At 40.2% G+C, this 20,900-nt stretch overlaps 1 protein-coding gene across 1 annotated transcript in view; it reads left to right on the forward strand.

The window, feature by feature from the left end:
• LOC142607103 (transportin-1) overlaps window positions 1-20,900 on the forward strand; it is a 44,256-nt gene that overhangs the window by 10,647 nt on the left and 12,709 nt on the right. The window contains exons 8-18 of the mRNA XM_075778518.1: window positions 408-474; window positions 559-615; window positions 707-736; window positions 866-922; window positions 1,072-1,185; window positions 1,831-1,944; window positions 2,464-2,562; window positions 4,094-4,219; window positions 4,355-4,429; window positions 4,593-4,664; window positions 4,822-4,932. Coding sequence (XP_075634633.1) covers window positions 408-474; window positions 559-615; window positions 707-736; window positions 866-922; window positions 1,072-1,185; window positions 1,831-1,944; window positions 2,464-2,562; window positions 4,094-4,219; window positions 4,355-4,429; window positions 4,593-4,664; window positions 4,822-4,932 — 922 coding nt within the window. The remainder of the gene's footprint in view (window positions 1-407; window positions 475-558; window positions 616-706; window positions 737-865; window positions 923-1,071; window positions 1,186-1,830; window positions 1,945-2,463; window positions 2,563-4,093; window positions 4,220-4,354; window positions 4,430-4,592; window positions 4,665-4,821; window positions 4,933-20,900) is intronic.

The following is a 20,900-nucleotide window of genomic DNA, read 5'->3' on the forward strand; positions in this document are numbered from 1 at the left end:
ATAGTGCCAAAAAGTACAGTGGGCTCATGAATAGTAGCAAAAATAAGCTGAATAGTGAAATAATTTTCATTTTTCATCCTAACCCTTTTTTTTGATAAATATTTTTCATCCTAACCCAAACGCACACTAACTGTTACATGTTCCTACATTCAGCTTTGATGGACTTTACTAAATAAGTAAATATCATATATGTGGAGCAACTGAAAAGTTTTTTTGTAGTGCGTGTCCTTGTAAAAAGCAAAAGAAGTGTATGTTTCATCTTTCAGGTAGCACTTAAGTTACTTAAAAAGGGTGTAGCCTTTGGGTTATGCTGTTAGGAACCCTTAACCTTTGTATTGTAAAATTTTTCTTTTTCATTTTTTTGTTCATTGACTAGCTACTTTTTCCATATTGATTGTGATTGGTAGGTCTGCATATTGTGATGCTCAGTTACCACCAGAGAATATAAGGGAGTTCTTGCCTCGTCTGATTCCAGTATGCTTAATGCTATGTTGAGATTTTTCTTTGAAGTCAGTTGCAATTCTATGCATCTCTTTAACATATCTATCACACTTGCAGATTTTGTTGTCAAACATGGTTTATGCTGATGACGATGAATCACTTGTGGATGCTGAGGTTAACTTTTCTGGGTATTTGTGTTTTTGGTGTATTTGAATTAGTAGTTGCTGTAGTTCATAATTCACTTGCTGTCAATTTATTGTTGCAGGAGGATGGTTCTCTCCCAGATCGTGATCAGGTTAGAACCATGTTTTCATTATTGAGTTCTAAGGTTTTCTATAGTTTATATGTTTCTTCACTGGTATTTCCTTCTCAAAATTTTCAAGTTTGAATTCATTGTTTATTTTCTTCTAAATTTTCTGTGCAGGATCTCAAACCTCGTTTCCATTCTTCACGATTTCATGGATCCGATGTGGAAGACGATGTATGCAGCAACATCACCTTTGTTCTGTTTGCTTATTGAAATTGTTTGGCTAGTGAAGTTGACTTGATAAAGATCACTAAAATTTTCTTGATTAAAAGATGACATCACTGTGTGAATTCTTCTGAACCACATCTTTCAAATCATTTCAGGATGATGACATTGTTAATGTATGGAATTTACGGAAATGCAGTGCTGCTGCTCTTGATATCCTCTCAAATGTGTTTGGGGATGAGATTCTTCCAACATTGATGCCGATAGTTGAGGTGAGGCATTAGATGTAAAGATTTGATTGTGAAAGAATATGTTGCTTTCATTGTTTCTTTTCCTTGCATTGTTTTTCTTTTCCTTCAACCTTTTGGTACCCCCTCTCCATTACTAGAGATGTTAACTAAGGATCTATTTTTTCTCATCCGTCCCTCCCTTCCATCCCTTCAATTTTTTTGGTGCTAAGCATCCCATATTCATTTTCAGCTCACTGTTGGTACAGTTGGTTCTTGTAGTTGATTATAAAATTACCTGGTTACATAATGAATAAGCTGCTATTTCATTCTCTTAGGTTTTGATAGATTATTTTCATCATTAAGAAACTGATTTACTGCGCATCTTTGTCAAGTTCCCCCCCAAATTTTATATAAAAGTCAGAACATGTGCTAGTACCATGGAAAACATTGTCATTCACATGCATACAAGAATATGAGAAATGCTTGAATTGCTGCTGATATGACCAATTAAACTAATAAACATTGCTTGAATAGATTACTTTATTTGTAACATCAGGTAGGAATCATGTAATCTGTGAGTTTTGGGTGCAAGTTGAAAAAAAAAGTATCCTGTGGTAGAAGAGTTTTTCCTCTCAAGTTAGTAAATCCTGCTTCAAATGCATGATTTCACTTATCAAATTTCTACAGACCCAGTTGTCCACCACCGGTGATGCAGCTTGGAAAGAAAGGGAAGCTGCTGTTTTGGCTCTTGGTGCCATCGCTGAAGGTTGCATCAATGGTCTTTATCCCCATTTGTCTGAGGTAATATATATATATATATATTTTTTTTCTGATTACAGAATAATGATTGCTGCCAATATGGTGCACATGCACGTACACATGTACGCGTGCACATGCGCGCACACACACACTTAGTGCTTATTACTTGGCTTGTCTATTCATGCTTTTGAAGTTCCTTTTTGCTGTGATATGCATTTAAAGGTATCCCTGTTCTTTGGCTTCTCTATCCCGTTTCCTTGGAGATCATTTTTATATCATCACTAACCTTTTTGTTCTTTGCATGGGTATTTTTTGGTTGTGTAATTGCTTATTTGTTTTGTTCCCGACTATGGGAACCGTGGACTTGTTATAATTGTGATACAGAATTTAGTCAAATTGTCTCTTTTTTTTCTTTTTTTTACATCATGTTCATGATCATGATCATCACAACAGTTGGTATGTGTGTAGTGCCTATTAAAAGATTGTGTGTATCTTGATATATATGAGAAATTCTATTCTCTGTTCTTGTTTATAAGTCAAATTGGTGTTTTTCATTTGCAGATTGTCACATTTCTTATCCCTCTTTTAGATGATAAGTTTCCGCTGATACGGAGTATTTCATGTTGGACAATTTCTCGTTTCAGCAAATTTATTGTTGAGGTATAATTATGTTCCCATTATGTTGTCTGATTGTTGTCAGAGATAATTATTGTCTTCTTTCTGATGCATTCCAGTTGTATGTTCTTGTTGTAGGCTGGTTGGCATACATAACAAGTTGAAGCTTTCAAGTGTCTTTGTTTGGGTTTTTATTTTTATTTTTTATGGAATAAAACATTTTAGAGAATAAAGAAGCCAAGAGTTCTGTAACTCGATGGCATTGCCCAGTTTTCTACCTATACAAAAAACGGAATAGAGAAGCATGATTGAACATAATGATAGAATATAATTGTTTTGAATTAGGGTCCAGAGGTGGGATTAGTGGATTGGTCAGTTTGAGAAACTCAGTATTGACAATATGGTGTGTCCAGTAGAGTCAGGGTGAAGTTCTCCTGTGGTGTTGTGTTGTCAACCAATTTCCTATGTGATTGCAAATAAGATTCATATGCTGTCTGAAAGTTAGCTGTGTTTCATGCTAGGCAGCAACATCATTTGGCTACTATAGCTTTTTGCTGAACTGAGTGATGTATGAAGGCTTTCAAGATTCTTAGAATCAAGGAAAATTTGAATTAAATCTTGATTAACAGAATGGATTTATTTCTAGTGGATATCCTCTGGCAAAGAGTATCTGAACATTCTAAAAGATCTTTCTGTTAGAAATATGGCACATCCTGAGTATTATATATTCAAGAAAGGTTAAGCAATCCCCATGAGCCTGATTTTTCTTTTTGATAGGCAAATAAACTCATTCACTGTACTGAACTGAATACAAGGCCCTGTTCTCCACCCCTTATTTATGGGGGAAGGAGGCACCATTTGGGTGAAGGATTTATTTCTGAGTCTCAGAGAAATAAGTTTTTAATGCTGTAGTTATTGGAGATATTAAATATCAATCCTGCAGAAAATAGTATGTACGTCAAGTTTTAAGTAACCATTTGTAATTTTGTTTGCCAATCTTTACCAGTAAACAGTGGAACTTTTAGGACACTTGAGATTAATTATCAGAGTAATGATAGGGGTCAGACCCCATAGAATTGTTTTCTTCTCTGCTGGTGTTGTTGGTTGGCTCTAAAAGTAAGAGTTAAGTATTGGGAGGTTAGAAATCGTGAGATCTAGATGTCATTGCATCAGTTAATGTTCTAGCTGTAATAAATCTTACTCTCACTGATGACTAGAAATTAAAAAAAGGAGGGATCCTATCAAATCTTGTCAAGGGTTTGCTGTATGAGATATCCTAGTCCAATGAAAAGGCTTCAGATGGAGTTCTTTTGAAGTAGGGGATTTTGACCAAATTAACATAGTATCCACACCCTTAGGCAATTTGGCTAATTTGGTGCCTGATAATACATTGAAGTATGATCCCACTAATTTTTATGTAAAATAGATGTGACAGATTTCTGATTCACTTCTAATGTGAAAGTGATTATGATTTATTACTCTTACCCAGAGTTTGAACCATTACAATCTATCCTGTTTCTTTGTGCAAGGCTGCAGAAGATTTTGAAGCTGACAACTAGTCTTTCTTCTATCTCAGGGTATTGGACATCAAAAAGGATACGAGCAATTTGACAAGGTTCTTATGGGTTTGTTGCGAAGAATATTGGATACTAACAAGCGGGTGCAAGAGGCTGCTTGTTCAGCTTTTGCAACACTTGAAGAGGTTTTGCTATAAATGATATTCAGTTCTTTCTATAGATGCAGTTTGAATATTATATTTTTATTGCCTTTTAAAAATTTATAGATTGTACTGATAAAAAAAATCTTAAAATCTCAATGGTGGTTTGTTAATTTGCAGGAGGCTGCAGAGGAGTTGGCACCACGCTTGGAAATTATTTTGCAGCACCTTATGTGTGCTTTTGGAAAATATCAGGTTGTTTTCTGCCCTTTGCCATGACCAATTTCTTTTTAATGGTACGATGATAAGATGTAATGCTAGGATGACATAATTAAATTTCATGCTAGGCTTTATGCTATGTATCATATCATGTGCAATCTTTGTCTGCATTAAATTATATCTTTGTCATTATATCCAGAGACGGAACCTTAGAATTGTATATGACGCTATTGGAACCTTAGCAGATGCTGTTGGAGGGGAGCTAAATCAGGTATCATCATTTTGTTGAGATAATCTTGCCATCCCTTTCCTCCCCACTCTGTTTTTCATGTCATAGATGCAATGAGGACTTGAACTTATAGCTTATTTCCTTGCTGTATTTCCTTAGAAGTAAGTTTTATGCCAATTGACTATCATGTTGTTTGCAGCCCAATTACCTTGACATTCTGATGCCGCCACTAATTGCAAAGTGGCAGCAACTCTCAAATTCAGACAAGGACATTTTTCCACTTCTGGAGTGTTTTACATCTATAGCACAGGTATTTTTATTTTCTTTTGAGTTTGCTCTACTTAATTGGCTCCTTACTGTATCACTCAAGTATCTAAAGATAGTGACTGTGCAAAGTGAGTGTTAAGGTACTAATTGATGGGAATCAAGATCAATTGATTGAGAACTTGAACTAGAATTGCATTAAAATTAAGAATTAAAGCTGGAATTACAGAGAAATTGGAGAAACAAAGTTTCTGTCCAGATTTGGTTGTCATCGAAATGGGCATATATGGATGATTGTTCCACATTGCTTATTGTGGTGTCTTTGGAGAGAGAAATAGCAGGTGCTTTGAAGATAAGGAGAGATCAATTTCAGACTTGAAGCTATTTTTCTTTAGAACCCTTAGAGATTGGTTGACTGCTTTGCGGAACCAATCATTTTTATCTTTTCTTGATTTCTTAGATTCTTGTAATTTTTGTTCTTGATTGTTTAACCCTTGTACACTCCCTGTGTACTAAGGTGTTTCATTTTTTGATATCAATAAACATCTTACTTATAAAAAAAAAACAAAGTTTCTGTCCAGGACTGAAACTAAGTTAAATTCACATAAAAAAACTGATTGTACTCTTACATAGCAAGCCTATTTATAATCTTTAACTATTAGGAAATAAAGTGCTAATAGTTACATAAGTCAAAGCTGTAATTAAAGAGGATACATGGCAGATATGAGAAGTCAAAATAAGGGGGCTGCTGGCTGTCCTAGGAGGTCAGAAAGGGTGGCTGGCTGTTTGGCCTGTAGAGGGTGGCTGGTTGTCAGCCCTAATGGTAGAGGGGGGGGGGTTGGTTGGCTGGCCTAAGGATAGAGGGTGGCTACATCATACTCCCCTCCATAAAGGAAACTTGCCCTCAAGTTTCAGTTGGACAATAAGGCTTCAAATGCTTCCCATTGAAGGCATTAGAAATGTTTAAGTGAGGGGGTAGTTGGACTGTGTAGGCATTGTCATTGATTTTAGTCAATACTTTGCATGAACCTACTTTCCTTGCTCCCAACTTGGAATAGGAGCCATGAGGACACCTTTCTTTAGTCAAAATCCTCATACGAGGTCCCCTTCCTTGAAAATTAGTCTCCTTCGGTGAATATTAGCAGCAGCCTTGTAGTTTGCATTGGAATGTTCAATTCTCTCCTTGACTTGTGCATGCACAGATTGCATAAAAATCTGTCATTTCTGTTGCTCTTACATTCTCCTTAGAAAGTGGCAAGGGTGCCAAATCTAAGACACTTAAGGTCTATTCCCATACACTACTTCAAAAGGAGATGTGTTAATAGTCCGATTAAGAGAAGATTTGTAAGAAAATTCTTCCAAAGGAAGGATACTTTCCCAATTCCTTGGATTTTCTCCAATCAAGCATCTCAAGAGATTCCCAAGACTTCGGTTGACAACTTAAGTTTGACCATCCGTTTGAGGGTGGAAAGAAGTGCTAAAGCTCAATTCAGTTCCTATCTTGCGCCATAGAGTTCGCCAAAAATGAGCAAGAAATTTAGCATCCTTGTCGGAAACAATAGATAGGGGTACACCATGAATCTTGTAGACTTCTTTGAAAAATAAAGCAGCCACATTGGAAGCATCCGAAGTCTTCTTGCATGGGATGAAGTGAGCCATCTTGGAGAAACGATCCACTACCACCATGATTGAATCACTCTTTCGTTGTGTAGGTGGAAGACCAAGAACAAAATCCATACTAATATATTCCCATGGTTTATTAGGCGCTGGAAAGGGTAAATACAGACCTGCATTAGTGGTTGTACCCTTTCCTTTTTGAAAAACTTGGCATCTTTGAACATGCCGCTCAACATCTTTAGTCATTCCCAGCCAAAAGTAGTCTTGTTTAAGGAATTCTAGGGTCTTTGATTTGCCAAAATGCCTCAAATTATGTTGTTCAACACTCATCAATTCCCTTGGAGAACATTTAGGCACACATAATTTCAGCCATTTGAAAAGAAATCCATCCTTCAACCAAAAGTCAGACTTGGCAGGTTGCTGTCCTTGCTGCAATTGTTGGTATAGATCACCAAAATGTGGGTCATCTTGGTAATTCTCCTTGAAAACTTCAATACCAGCGACCTTAGCTTGCATTTCCACCAAGAAATTAGTCCTACTCAACCCATCAGCCACTTTGTTGAGAATTCCATGTTTCAATGAGAAAGTGAATTGCTGCAAAAAGCCTACCCACTTAGCATGTCTCTTGTTCACATTAGATTGGCTATTGAGATATTTCTTTTTTTTTTGAAAAGTAAGAATGTTATATGTACGAAACCTCTTCCACTATCTTTTTATCATGGGATTTCCTTATCTATGTTAGCCTCTCAATTCTTATTGATCCAAACAAAGATAAATGACATGCTGGGAAGAAACCTTTAACAGCCCAAGTCAAAAAATATTTTTACCAATGCAGAGCAGCAAGCTCAAGTAAATTAAGAATGGAAAGTTGAGAAGAGGGTTCATATCATAACTTATCTTGACAGTAGATTGTATTTGAAATAAAAATGCCTCCCCCAGCCCTCCCTCCCTCCCCCTATCCACCCTCCTCCACCTCACCTTCACCCCCTCCCACATCCATCACCTTGTTTCTTTTCTTTTTTGTCGCCTTTCCATTTTCCTCCTCCCCTCCCTTGCTTCCCTCCACAGTTTGGGACTTTCCCTTATCCCTTTCCCCCTCCTCCATCCTTGCCTTCCTCATCCCCACCACCTCAGGGGTCTAACCATGTTTTGACTAAACTGCCTAAAGTTGCACCTGCACCCTTAGCCACACCAATTACCCCCACCAAAGAAAATTCACAAAATATCCCTCCTTTACCTCAATCCTCGAACCACAGGGGCAGTAAGAGGTCGTTTCGCATTGATGCCAAGCTTTTCTCCTTTTCTTTTGACTGGGGGCGGTCTGATTCGTATGCTATACATGAGACACGTCGGGGTGTTAAGAGTTCTATTTGGGTTGGATGTAGGGGTTTGGAGTGGATCCTTACTTTTCTTGCTGATATATGAGATTGGGTGCCTGGCAGAGCTGTTCTCTGTAAAAGACTAAGGGAAAATGGGAAGCTAATGGAGTTCTGTGGGAGATTCAAACAAATCTGGTCTTTTTGTAGTTATTACGGTTTATTTTGGTGGGTCTAGGAGAGGCTGTATTATGATACCAGCAAGTTACAATCGTGCTGGTTGGTCTCTGTTTCAGAGAGAGTTGAGGAGTTTTTTCACTGGTGCTAAACCGGCTTCTTTGGCTGAAGCTTCCTCCACTATTGGTGGTGGTGGTGGTGGAGGTGGTCAGATAGTTGGTGGTAACCAGAGTGGGAAATTTTTATCTACTTCTGGTAATTAGCAAAAGTTAAGGAATTTTGAAAAATTTGGAACAAATTTGGGGCAGAACGGGATTCCTGGAGATCCTAAAGAAAATGGTTCAGTCAAATATGGTAATGTTTCAGTCATTAATGGCAGACCCAAGGGGGCTTTTTATTTTAAACTGACCCCAGCTTCTTTGGCTTTGAGAGTGTGCAAGCCTGAGGGAGGGAAACGTAAGGTGACCTGTATGGATGCTAAGGAGCTCAGATGGCCCATGGTTTCAAGTGATGGGCCAGAAGTTATAAAACATATAGGTGGGCTTGTTAAAGCCCAACCCGTGGCTACAGCACCTTCACTTGAGGATACTTTGGTCAAGCCCCTTTCTTTAAATGTTATTTCTGATGCCCAGTCTTCGTGGGTCAAAGGTGAGAGCTCGAGAGGGAGTTCGCGGGATAACTCCGGGTCGCCGGTGTTTGCAGTGGCGCCGAAATCAGAGGAAGACCACCCCGATGAAGTGGCGAGGACGACGGAGGCTCCCAAACCTGGGTTTTCTGGCGGGGTGGTGACTTATCGGAGGAAGAGGGATGTGACCCATTCTCCGATAGCTAGTCTTTTGAGGATAGGGTCGACGATGAGGCCGATGGGAATTGGGATTGTGGTTTCTTCTAATCTTCAGCATCAGGGTGCTGCTCAAAACTCCTTTGCTCCTCTGTCGGGCCTAGGTAGCGAGAAGGGTCCCTGTTTTGGAGAGAGAGACAACTCCACGGTGGTTTCTGGTGAGAAGGAAGACAAATGGAGTAATTCCTTTGCTGAGCCAGGGTCGCCGTGCCACTTGGATGGGGTTGAGCTGACTCAGGTAGGGTCTGAGCATCTTCTTCTTCTTCAGTGGAAGCACGGTGAGGTTAATCCCAGTGGGTTAATTCAAGGAGAGGAAGAGAGTGGGTTTGTGGAGTGCTCACCTCTATCTAAATGGGATCCCTATGAACAGGAGTTGGAGGTGATCCAAGAAGTTGATGAGGGAGAGGTTCGGGGGTCAGCGGTGAAAAACTCGAAATGGGTATGTAGCCTGTTGAAAGATTTCTGTAGAATTGTGGGATTTCCTATTGTTAAGCACGAAGATCAATGTTTGGCTCTGTTTTGTCTTCTTGAACAAGACTGTGTTGATGTTGTTAGTGGTGAGTCTGCTAGAGGTATCATGAACTCAAAGCAGAAAGGGCTTAGAGAACTCAAAGGTTTAATTTCTTCTATTAATTATGATGGGGTAGCTTTTAAGGGGAGGAATAGAGACTTCTTAGAAGGTACGGGGGCAATTACCAGTTTTAAATGAGCTTACGGATGCTATCTTGGAATGTTAAGGGATTAAATAATCCTTAGAAGCGAGAGGTATGCAAAAATCTTCTCAAGGAGTGGAAGTGTGATATAGTTTGCTTTCAAGAAACTAAGCTGTCTTCCTTAAACTCTTCTATTGTCCGAAGTCTTTGGGGTAGTCCGTTCCTTGATTGGGTTGCTTTAGATGCAGTCAATACTGCAGGGGGTTTTACTGGTTTGGGACAAGAGAGTTCTTGAAAAGGTTGATAGTGTTGTTGGTCTGTTTTCTGTTAATGTTTTACCGAAGGGGATTGTGGATGATTTTGTGTGGGCTGGTTCAGGAGCGTATGGGCCCAATGAGGATAATCAGCGAGGTGCTCTGTGGGAGGAGCTTACAAGGATGCATTCCAGATGGAATACAGCTTGGTGCGCTTTTTGGGGACTTCAATATCATTCGTTATCTGAGTGAGAGACTTGGTTGTGAGACCTTTAGTCCGGCTATGTTTGCTTTTTCAAACTTTATTGAGGCTAATTACCTTGTGGACTTACCTCTTGAAGGGGCTTCGTTTACTTGGTTTAGAGATTCAGTGACGAATTGTATGTCAAGAATTGATAGAACCTTAGCATCGGTGGATTGGGTAGATCACTTTGGAATTGTGTCTCAAAGGGTACTCCCTCGTGTAGTTTTGGGTCATTGCCTTCTTTTGGTGGTGGCTGGTAGTGTTAGTAAAGGTCGGAGTGCCTTTAAGTTTGAGAATATGTGGCTGAAAGAAGAGGGTTTTGTAGCGAGGGTTCGTCTATGGTGGAATGGGTATTGCTTTTTGGGCTCCCCTTGCTTTATTCAGGCTCGTAAATTAAAAGCTCTTAAAGAAGACTTGAAAAAGTGGAATAAGGAGGAATTTGGGGATCTGGCCTTTAAGAAGAAATGTCTTTTATCTGAATTGTTGGGTTTGGATGCTAGGGAGGACTTGTCTGGTCTTTCTCAAGAGGACCAAACTCGTCGTGTTCAGATTAAAGGTGAGATTGCACACCTTGCCTCTTTGGAGGAGATTTCTTGGAGACAAAAGTCCTGGATGTTATTTGTGAAAGAGGGCGACAATAATGCTCGCTTTTTTCACCGGGTTGCAAACTCCCATAGAAGAACTAATCATATTAGGGGTATAGAGGTGGTTAGTGTCCTCTATGAGGATGAGGAAGAGGTACAGTCGAAGGTGGTCCATTTTATCAGAGTTTGTACACTGAGTCATATACTTGGCGCCCTTCTATGGATGGATTAGAGTTTGCTAGTGTTGAGGAGGACGAGCGTAGAGAAGGATTTTTCTAAGGAGGAAGTGATGAAGGTTCTTCAAGAGATGGAAGGGGATAAAGCCCCAGGTCCTGACGGTTTCACTATGGCATTTTTTCAAAAATTCTGCCGGAGTGTAGTGGAAATAGATGTCATGGCCTTTTTGATCATTTCCATAGGAGCTCAGAGTTTGAACGGTCTCTGAATGCTTCTTTCCTGTCCCTGATTCCCAAGAAAAATAATGCTTTGAATATCAAAGATTTTAGGCCTATTAGCTTAGTGGGCAGTGTGTATAAGCTTTTGTCTAAGGTTCTGGCTAACAGATTAAGACGGGTGCTGGATAAACTAATCTCGGAGTCACAGAATGCTTTTGTAGGTGGCAGACAGATTTTGGATTCAGTGCTTATTGCTAATGAATGTTTAGACAGTAGACTGAAGTGTCGTACTCCAGGGATGGTATGTAAGTTAGACATTGAGAAAGCGTATGATCAAGTGAATTGGGACACTTTATTTTTTTGTTGGAGAGGATGGGCTTTGGGGATAGATGGAGGAGATTGATAAAGACTTGTGTTTCTACCGTTCGCTTCTCAGTTCTGGTTAATGGATCTCCTGTTGGTTTCTTTGGTAGCTCTAGAGGTCTCAGACAAGGTGATCCTTTGTCTCCCCTCCTCTTTCTTTTGATCATGGAGGTTCTAAGTCGTATCCTGAAGAAAACTGAGGAAGGTGGTTTCATTCAAGGATTTCAAGCGGGTCCTATTAACTCTACTGGTATCCGTGTTTCTTACCTTTTATTTGCTGATGATACCATTCTTTTCTGTGAGGCCTCTAAAGAGTAGAATCTTACTATTAGGCTGGATTTAACTTTTTTTCAAGCTTTTACTGGTTTGAAGGTGAATGTGGGGAAAAGTGAAATGGTCCCTATTGGGGAGGTGTGTTAAGCCCTCCTATAGGTGATAATGGCAGAGTGTGGAGTTTAAGATTTTATAGGGAATTCAATGATTGGGAGTTAGCAGCTTCTTACTCCCTTCTTCATTTCATCCAAATCCAAACTCCTAGGGGTGGAGGGTGTGACAGGCTTAGTTGGGATCTTAATGGAAGTGGGAAGTTTGATACTCAGTCTTTTTATCATAAGATTCGACATGTAACTCCTGCCACTTTTCCTTGGAAGGGCATTTGGAAAGTTAAAGTTCCTAAAATGGTGGTTTTTTTCATATGGACAACAGCTCATGGTCAGATTCTAACCTTGGATAACCTTATGCTTCGTGGCCATCCTTTGGCGAATCGTTGCTGTATATGCTGTTGTAACGTGGAATCTGTGAATCACCTGTTACTTTTTTGTCCGATAGCTCATTCTTTGTGGATGTATATGCTTCGGCTGTTTGGGATTGATTGGGTCATGCCAGGTTTAGTTGTGGACTTATTATTTAGTTGGTATCATTGGCTTGGGAAGCATAGTTCTGATATTTGGAATTTGGTCCCAGGCTGTTTAATGTGGACTATTTGGTCTGAACGGAATTGACGGTCTTTTGAGGATGAGGGGAAAACTGTGGTTCAGTTATTAGAGTCTTGCTAGCGGACCCTCTTTGATTGGTCTCGATGTTGGGGTTTCTCGGATTGTTCTACCCCTATGGATTTTCCTTTGTCTATTAGAATAATTAGGGGCTGCTTAAATCTTTTTGTTTCCTTTTTCCTCTGTTCACTACCGTGAACTCTTTGTATTTTTCTTGCTTTTCTCTTATTAATAATATTCTCTTCTTACTTATAAAAAAAGAAGAAGTTATATATACGAACGGCTACTCTATGCGTGAAAAACATAGAGTAGACCCAGAAAGTACAAGAAGAAAAAACAGAGAAAACATAAAAGAAAACTAGACAATAAATTAATTACAAAAGAGAAAGAGAAGTAAGAAAAGAAGGGAGAGGATCACTAGTCGTGAGTCTCTATGCCCGAGACCAATCAAAAAGAGTCCCACTAAAAGAAGCAAGCATTTGATCACCAGAACTATCCAAATCCTCTAAAGTCCGCCGATTCCGTTCCTTCCAAATGCACCATAGGATGCACAACAGAACTAAGTTCCAAATCTGTGACGAATGCTTCCCCAACCAATTCTACTAGCTTAAAAGCAAATCTGGGATCGATCTAGGTATAACCCAAGACAAACCAAAAGTTATTAAGGCAAAGCTCCACAACCGATGAGCCATCTTACAATGAAGAAGTGGCCTACCGTCTCTCCACAATGTCGACACATAATGCACCAGTCTACAAAATCTAATCTCCTCAATCTCAAGTTGTCACCCGTTAGGATCTTATTCCAAGCTACACACCAAACAAAAAAAGAAACCCGTCTAGGTGCCATTACTCTTCATATACCTTTCCAAGGAAAGACAATTGAGGGGGAATCCTGCAATTTGTTATAATACGACTGGATGTCAAACTCCCCATTAGGTTTCAACTTCCATCTCATTCGGTCTCCAACATCCAGTTGAGGAGTATTAGCTCCCAATATACGAAGAAAATGCAGCCCTTCATCCATCTCCCAATCATTAAGTTCTCGACTAAAACGAACATCCCAAATTCTTCTATCCTCTGCCCCTGCCTTGACAAAGCTTCTATAGATGCCTCCTTGTCAATGGCAATACCATGCAGCCTTGGGAAAGCCAATTGGAAAGGTTGATCCCCATACCACCCATCCTGCCAAAATCTCACTCTATTCCCCAACCCAACAACAAATTGACAATTTTTGCTAAAATCCTTCCATCCCATATAAATACTTCTCCACAAACCACACCCATGAACTCCCCTACCTAGCTTAGGTCCATCCCCCCCATTCTTCCCCATATTTTGAAACTACCACCCTCCTCCATAATCGATCCTCTTCCTTCCCAAACCGCCACAACCATTTCTCCAATAAAGCTTTATTGAACGTAGTAAGTTTTCTTATCCCCAAGCCACCGTTAGCTATAGACGCACAAACTTTATCCCATCCTACCAGATGAGTCTTGCTATCACCCTATAGAAAATCCCTTTGCAACTTCTCAATTTTATTAGCCACATAAGTAGGAATGGTGAATAGAGATAGAAAATAGGTAGGAAGAATAGATAACGTACTCTTGAGTAACATCAATCGACCCCCTTTAGACAAGTACTTCTTCCATCCGGCCAATTTTCGCTCAATTTTTTCCAAAATGGGATTCCAAATTGAAGGGGAGTTATGTGAAGCCCCCAACGGCATGCCAAGATAAGACATAGGCAAAGTTCCAACTCTACAGCCCAAAATATCAGCCAGGGCATGCACATCATCAACCTCCCCTATTGGAACCATTTCACTCTTGTGCACATTGCCCTTAAAACTGTTACCGCCTGAAAATTGAGTAACAACAACCGAATACGAAGAACTTGCTCCACATCTACATCACAAAATAGGATAGTATCGTCTGCAAACAATAGATGTGAAACACTTTCCCCACCATCCCTCCTACCCTCCACTTTAAAACCATGGATCAAGCCAACTCCCTCCACTCTTCTCAACATCCTACTGAACACCTCCATCAAAATCAAAACCAGCATAGGAGATAGCGGATCCCCTTGTCTTAAACCCCTTAAACTACCAAAAAAATCAGTTGGAGACCCGTTAATCAAAGCAGAGAATTGAACTGTGGATATACAAGTACGGATCCACTTACAACACTTCACTCCAAAACCCATTCTATTTAACAAATCCAGCAAAGCCTCCCAATTCACATGATCGTATGCCTTCTCAATATCAAGTTTACAAATGACTCCAGGAATCCTACTCTTCCCTCGGCTATCCACACACTCATTCGCAATAAGAATCGAGTCAAGGATTTGTCTCCCACCCACAAAGCTATTCCAGTCTCAGAAATCAACTGATCTAAAACCAAAAACGATTTGCCAAAACCTTAGCCAAGATTTTATACACACTCCCCACCAAGCTAATAGTCTGGAAATCTCTAATATTAGAGGCGCCATTCTTTTTAGGAATGAATGCAATGAAGGTAGCATTAAGGGATTTTTCAAACTTACAATGTTGAAAAAACTCTTCAAAGACCGCTAAGACGTCTTTCTCCACTACTCTCCAACAATGATGATAAAACGCCATTGTAAACCCATTCGGACCTGGAGCTTTGTCCCCCTCCAAGTCACTTACGACGTGAAGTATCTCCTCTCTCTCAAGCTAAAGTTCAAGCCAAATATTGAGATATTTCAAAGCCTCATGATCAGTGTGTAGAATAAACGCCTTGTAGGCCAAATAGTAACTCCAGTGCTTGATGGCTTGAACAATAGCATAGAATTCCTTGTCATAGGTAGAATACCTAAGTTTTGCTTCCTTCAACTTCTCACTAAAGAATGCTATGGGCTGCCCTTCTTGGCTAAGGACACCCCCAATTCCCACTCCCGATGCATTTGCAGTTAAGCACAAATATCTAGTCAAAATTGGGCAAGGCGAGGATAGGAGCTTCAGTTAACTTCCTCTTCAAAAGTTGGAAGCTTTCTTGGGCTTCATCAGTCCAAACAAAGGATTTTTGTTTTGAGACAATTGGTGAGAGGTGCTGCAATGGTGCTAATATTGCTAAACCTTCTATAAAAGGTAGCAAGACCATGGAAACTCCTCAACTCATGCACACTAGAAGGTGTAGGCCAATCAACAATTCCCTTAACCTTGTTTTCATCCATGAACGCTCCTTTGGAAGACATAACATACCCCAAGAACACCACTTGATCCATCCCAAAGCTACACTTTTTCATGTTACCATAAAACTTTTCTCTCCTCAAAATGTTGAGCACAAGCTGTAAATGCACCAAGTGATCCTCCAAACAGCGGCTATATACCAAAATATCATCAAAACACAACACAAACCCCCAATAGTGGTTGCAACATTTGTGTCATCACCCTCATGAAAGTACTATGTGCATTTGTCAAACCAAATGGCATAACAAGCCATTCAAATAATCCATGATGTGTCTTGAAGGCCGTCTTCCATTCATCTCCTAGGCGAATTCTAATTTGCCCAGTTCGCAAATCAATCTTGGAAGACACCTTTACACCTGCTAAGCAATCTAGCATGTCATCGAATCTAGGAATTGGAAAACAATACTTGATTGTGCTCTTGTTGATAGCTCTACTATCCACACATATCCTCCAATAGCCATCCTTCTTAGGAGTCAAGAGAGCGGTACCGCACAAGGGCTAATACTAGCCCGAATATAGCCTCTATCAAGAAGCTCTTGAACTTGTTTTTGCAACTCTTCCTTCTCTTTTGGAGCCATATGATATGCTGCCTTGTTTGGAAGAGGTGCACCGGTACCAAATCAATGGCATGCTGAATGTCTTGCATAGGAGGCAAGTCAGGAGGTAACTCATAGGGAAAAACATCACCATATTGCTGTAATAACTCAGTGACAGCACTAGGAACATCAGTTCCAGCCATTGTGTTATAACTCAGTGACAGCACTAGGAACATCAGTTCCAGCCATTGTGTTGACTGGAATTAATGCCAAAATGTAGCCACTATCTTGACTTTCTTGAATGAATCTTTTAGAAGCGAGTAAAGAGGTTGTAGAGGATTTAGAAGTTACCTTTTCCTTGGCAGCAAAGTAAATTGCTGATTGTCTTTGCTTAAGGTGTAGGGGTTCTTCTTCCCGTCATGCATCGTTTGGCGATTGTATTGCCAAGGTCTTCCAAGAAGGATATGGCACGCATCCATTGGTACTACATCACACCAAACTTCATCAAAATATTTCTTTTGGATAGAAAATGGCTCCAAGCGGCACTTCGTTACTTTCACCTCATTACCTTTCTTGAACCAAGAAAGTTTGTAGGGCTGTGGGTGATCTTGAGTGGCAAGCCTCAACTGATCAACCACCTCCTGAGAGACCACATTTTCACAACTTCCCCCATCAATGATCATACTACAAACTCTTCCTCCAATGCTGCAAGTTGTATAAAAAATATTGGTTCTCAACCAATCTTCTTTGGAATTGAATTTAGGAGCAAGAAGAGCCTTTCTCATCAGAAGTGTCAAGCCCTCTTCTTCTTCAAAATCACCACCAACCTCATTTGAAGGTTGATCAAAAATGTGTTCTCCATCTTCATGTTCAAGCTTTTTTACTTCCTCCAACATAAGAGCCTTCTTTCTACAATCCAAAGATCGATGCCCCGGCTCTCCACACTTGAAACATTTGAAAGTACCCACCTGTTGTTGTCTACCCCTGCCAACAGTGGATGTTTGGGACTGTTTTGGGGCTGTAATAGCAGATTTAGGACCTGCTGGTTGCTGTCCAACCCCAGAAGTTTCTCCTCTCCCATTTGTACTTGAATTCCCAACCTTATATCGGTTAGAAATCCCCTGCCCAGACCTGGAACCCCACTGTCCAGACCTTAAAGCTGGCCTAGTTTGTTGCTTCTCCACTAGTAAAGCCCGGTTGTAGGCTTCCAACACGTTCCACAATGATTGAAGACTAAGGACATCTTGGATGGATGGCTTCAATCCACTCAAGTACCTTGCAACCATTTATTTTTTGCTTTCATTACCTGTACTACAAGTTGGTAAAATGCCTCTGTATACTCCTCTACACTTCCTCCTTGCTTAAGGCTGTGTAGGTCTTTGTAGAGTGATTGGGTGTAGTTGAAAGGAAGAAATTGCTCACGGAGCTTTTTCTTCATCTTCTCCCTACTCTTGATCTTGACTTTACCACTTCTTTGGCGAGAAATTATAATTGTTCTCACCAAGCGGAGGCTCTCCCTTTAAGGCGAATACAACTGGCTTCTCTTTCTTTTCATCTATAATTTCATAATAATCAAACACCCTTTCAATGGTGTTAAGCCAATCTACAAAGTCTTCCGGTTTGAGACTCCCTTGAAATTCTAGAATTTCAACGAGTTGTAGTCCAGCCTTGGCTCATTTCTTTCCACATAAGGCCTACCCCTTGGACGAGCTCCAAAAGGATTCTCAAAATGAGAATGAGAGTCATCGGACTCCTCAGTAGTCTCATGAGGAGGCTGCATATGCTGCATCACCTCCGTAAGTGCCACAACTTGTCTCCTTAATTCAGCAATCATGTCTTCTCTCTCTATATTTTGATTCTGTCCAACATTCCTCCCCATTGGAGGGTTGGTTTCAACTCCTTTCCCAACATCCATTTGATTCCCCCTTGTTCCACCTCTCCTTCCTCTCCTTTGGGCCATTAGAAGCTTCACAATCTTTGAAAAAAATTGTAAATAGCAGCAACAGCACAAGTGATAAAATTTGTGATATTTGCAACAGCCATAGATTTGATTGGCCCAAGGAACCTTGATCTGAATTCTAGGATCTTGAATGGAGGGAGAAAAAAAGAAACACAAGGAAATCTAGGGCTCAAATGATCAAATTGGTAGGTGAAAAGAGGACCAGATCTGTGCTCGGATACCAGATGATGGGAATCAAGATCAATTGATTGAGAACTTGAACTAGAATTGCATTAAAATTAAGAATTAAAGCTGGAATTATAGAGAAACTGGAGAAACAAAGTTTCTGTCCAGGTCTGAAACTAAGTTAAATTCACATAAAAAAATTGATTGTACTCTTACATAGCAAGTCTATATATAATCTTTAACTATTAGGAAATAAAGTAGGTAATAGTTACATAAAGCTGTAATTAAAGAGGATACATGACAGATATGAGAAGTCAAAATAAGGGGCTGCTGGCTGCCCTAAGAGGTCAGAAAGGGTGGCTGGCTGTTTGGCTTGTAGAGGGTGGCTGGTTGTCAGTCTTAATGGTAGGGGGGGGGTTGTTGGCTGGCTGGCCTAAGGATAGAGTGAAGGAACCCGTATCCGCTTTTGGCATAATAGGTGGATTGGTGAGAATACTCTAAAAGATCGCTATCCTGAGCTCTATGTGTGTTTAGCGGACAAGGATGCTTGCATCTCGGAGGTTTTGTGGGCTTCAGAAGGGGGTACTGTTAGAGTGTGAAATTTAAGGTTTTATAGAGCGTTTGAAGATTGAGAGTTGGCTGCATCTTATTCTCTTCTTCAGCTTATCCAGCCTCGTATTCCTCAGGGTGATAGGAGAGATACGCTTTGCTGGCGGCTAAAAAGGGATGGTAAGTTTGACACCCGGTCTTATTATCAAGTGATTCGGGGTGCCTCGAATTCTTTGTTTCCTTGGAAGGGTGTTTGGAAACGAAAGATTCCTAAGCGCGTGACGTTCTTTCTGTGGACTGTTGCACATGGTCGGATCCTCGCTTTGGATAATTTAATGCTTAAGGGTCACCTTTTGGCTAATTGGTGTTGTATGTGTTGTTGTGATGGGGAATCGGTAGACCACCTTCTTCTTCTTCATTGTCCTGTTGCTCATTCCCTATGGGCTCTCATGCTTCAGGTTTTTGGCATTCATTGGGTTATGCCGGGTTCGTTGGCGGGTTTGTTATCTAGTTGGCATTAGTGGCCTGGGAAGCATAATTTGGATATTTGGAATTTGGTTCCAGGGTGCTTAATGTGGATTGTGTGATTGGAACGGAATCGTTGATCTTTTGAAGATAAAGAGAAGACGTTGGAGGAGTTAAAGATGTTATGTCAACGCAGTCTTTGGAGTGGTCTCGTTGTTGGGATTTTACTGAATGTTCTTCTCTTTCTGAGTTTATGTCTCCCCTTAGCTTAGTTTCCTGACTCCTCATTTGTTGTTGTGTTGTGTGTTCTATTTTCTCTTGTTGTTCATTATCATGTACATTTTGTAATTCACATTTAACTTTTTCCCTCTTTAATATAAGTTTTCTGATTACCTATAAAAAAAAAAGGATAGAGGGTGGCTAAATCACTAATCTTCCCTGTTGTAGCCTTGAACTACTACAGTTACTTTAAACCATTAAGCGCTGTAAGGATTTCTTTAAGGCGTATGATATTGATTGCTACAAAACCTGTTTGTGGTAGTTAGTGGACAAATTTAATGGACTTTGAGATTTCATATGATCGCAGAATTGTTACAAAATCAGTGCTATGCAAAATTCTTCTGGATGTTCTACTTCAGCATTTAGGGGTATTGTCAGTAATCATAATTGCAGAATTTTTTTTTGATAAGTAATAAAGAAATTTATTGAAAAAAGAGAGTCACCCAAGTACACAGGAAGTATACAAGGGAAAACAAATCAAAGACGAACATTACAAAAATCAAGGAAATCCAAAATAGAAAGAAAAGGAAGGCTTCTCCACACGGAGAACCAATCAAGTAAGGTTCGGAAAAAAAGAGACTTAAGAACATGCATGGAACTCTCGATGTCTTCAAAACATCTACTATTTTTCTCCTTCCAAATACACCACAACAAGCAATGAGGAACGGCCTTCCAAATATCTCCATTACGATGGCGACCAAAACGACCTTGCCAGCAAGCCAAAAGCCCCACAACAGACCTTGGCATAACCCAAAAAACTCCAAATAAACCGAAGACCATGTCCCACAATTCCATGGCAACCGGGCAGTGAAGAAAGAGATGGTCAACACTTTCACAATTGCACTTGCACATATAACACCAATCCAGGATGCAAATCTTTCTTTTTCTTAAATTGTCTACAGTCAGACATTTCCCCAAAGCCGCGGTCCATACAAGGAAAGCTACTCTAGAGGGGATCTTCTGCTTCCAAATGCTTTTCCAAGGGAAAATTTGCTCCTTATGGCCAACAAGAAGATGGTAGTAAGAACTAACCGTGAACCCCTTACTCTTACAGGGCAGCCAACAGGACTTGTCCTCCCCAATCCCCCTTACGGGAGTGCTATAAATGGAATTGATGAAGCTCCGGAAAGCTTCCAATTCACGATTATGCACATCCCTACAAAACTGAAACTCCCAATGGAGGACTCCATTGGTGTACCTCAAAAGATCCGCCACAGTAGCCTCTTTTCTACGACAAATCCTAAATAATTCCGAATAGCGAACGGCAAGAGAAGAAGAACCACACCAATGATCTAGCCAGAACAGCACCTTTGATCCATCTCCAATATCAAACATAATAAAACGAGATAAAAAGTGCCACCCCCGTCTAATGTTTTTCCACAAACTGACACCATAAGGACCAGAGAAAGAGGTAGAACACCA

Source organism: Castanea sativa, chromosome 8 (assembly GCF_040712315.1).
Source record: "Castanea sativa cultivar Marrone di Chiusa Pesio chromosome 8, ASM4071231v1".
Taxonomy (NCBI): Eukaryota; Viridiplantae; Streptophyta; class Magnoliopsida; order Fagales; family Fagaceae; genus Castanea; species Castanea sativa.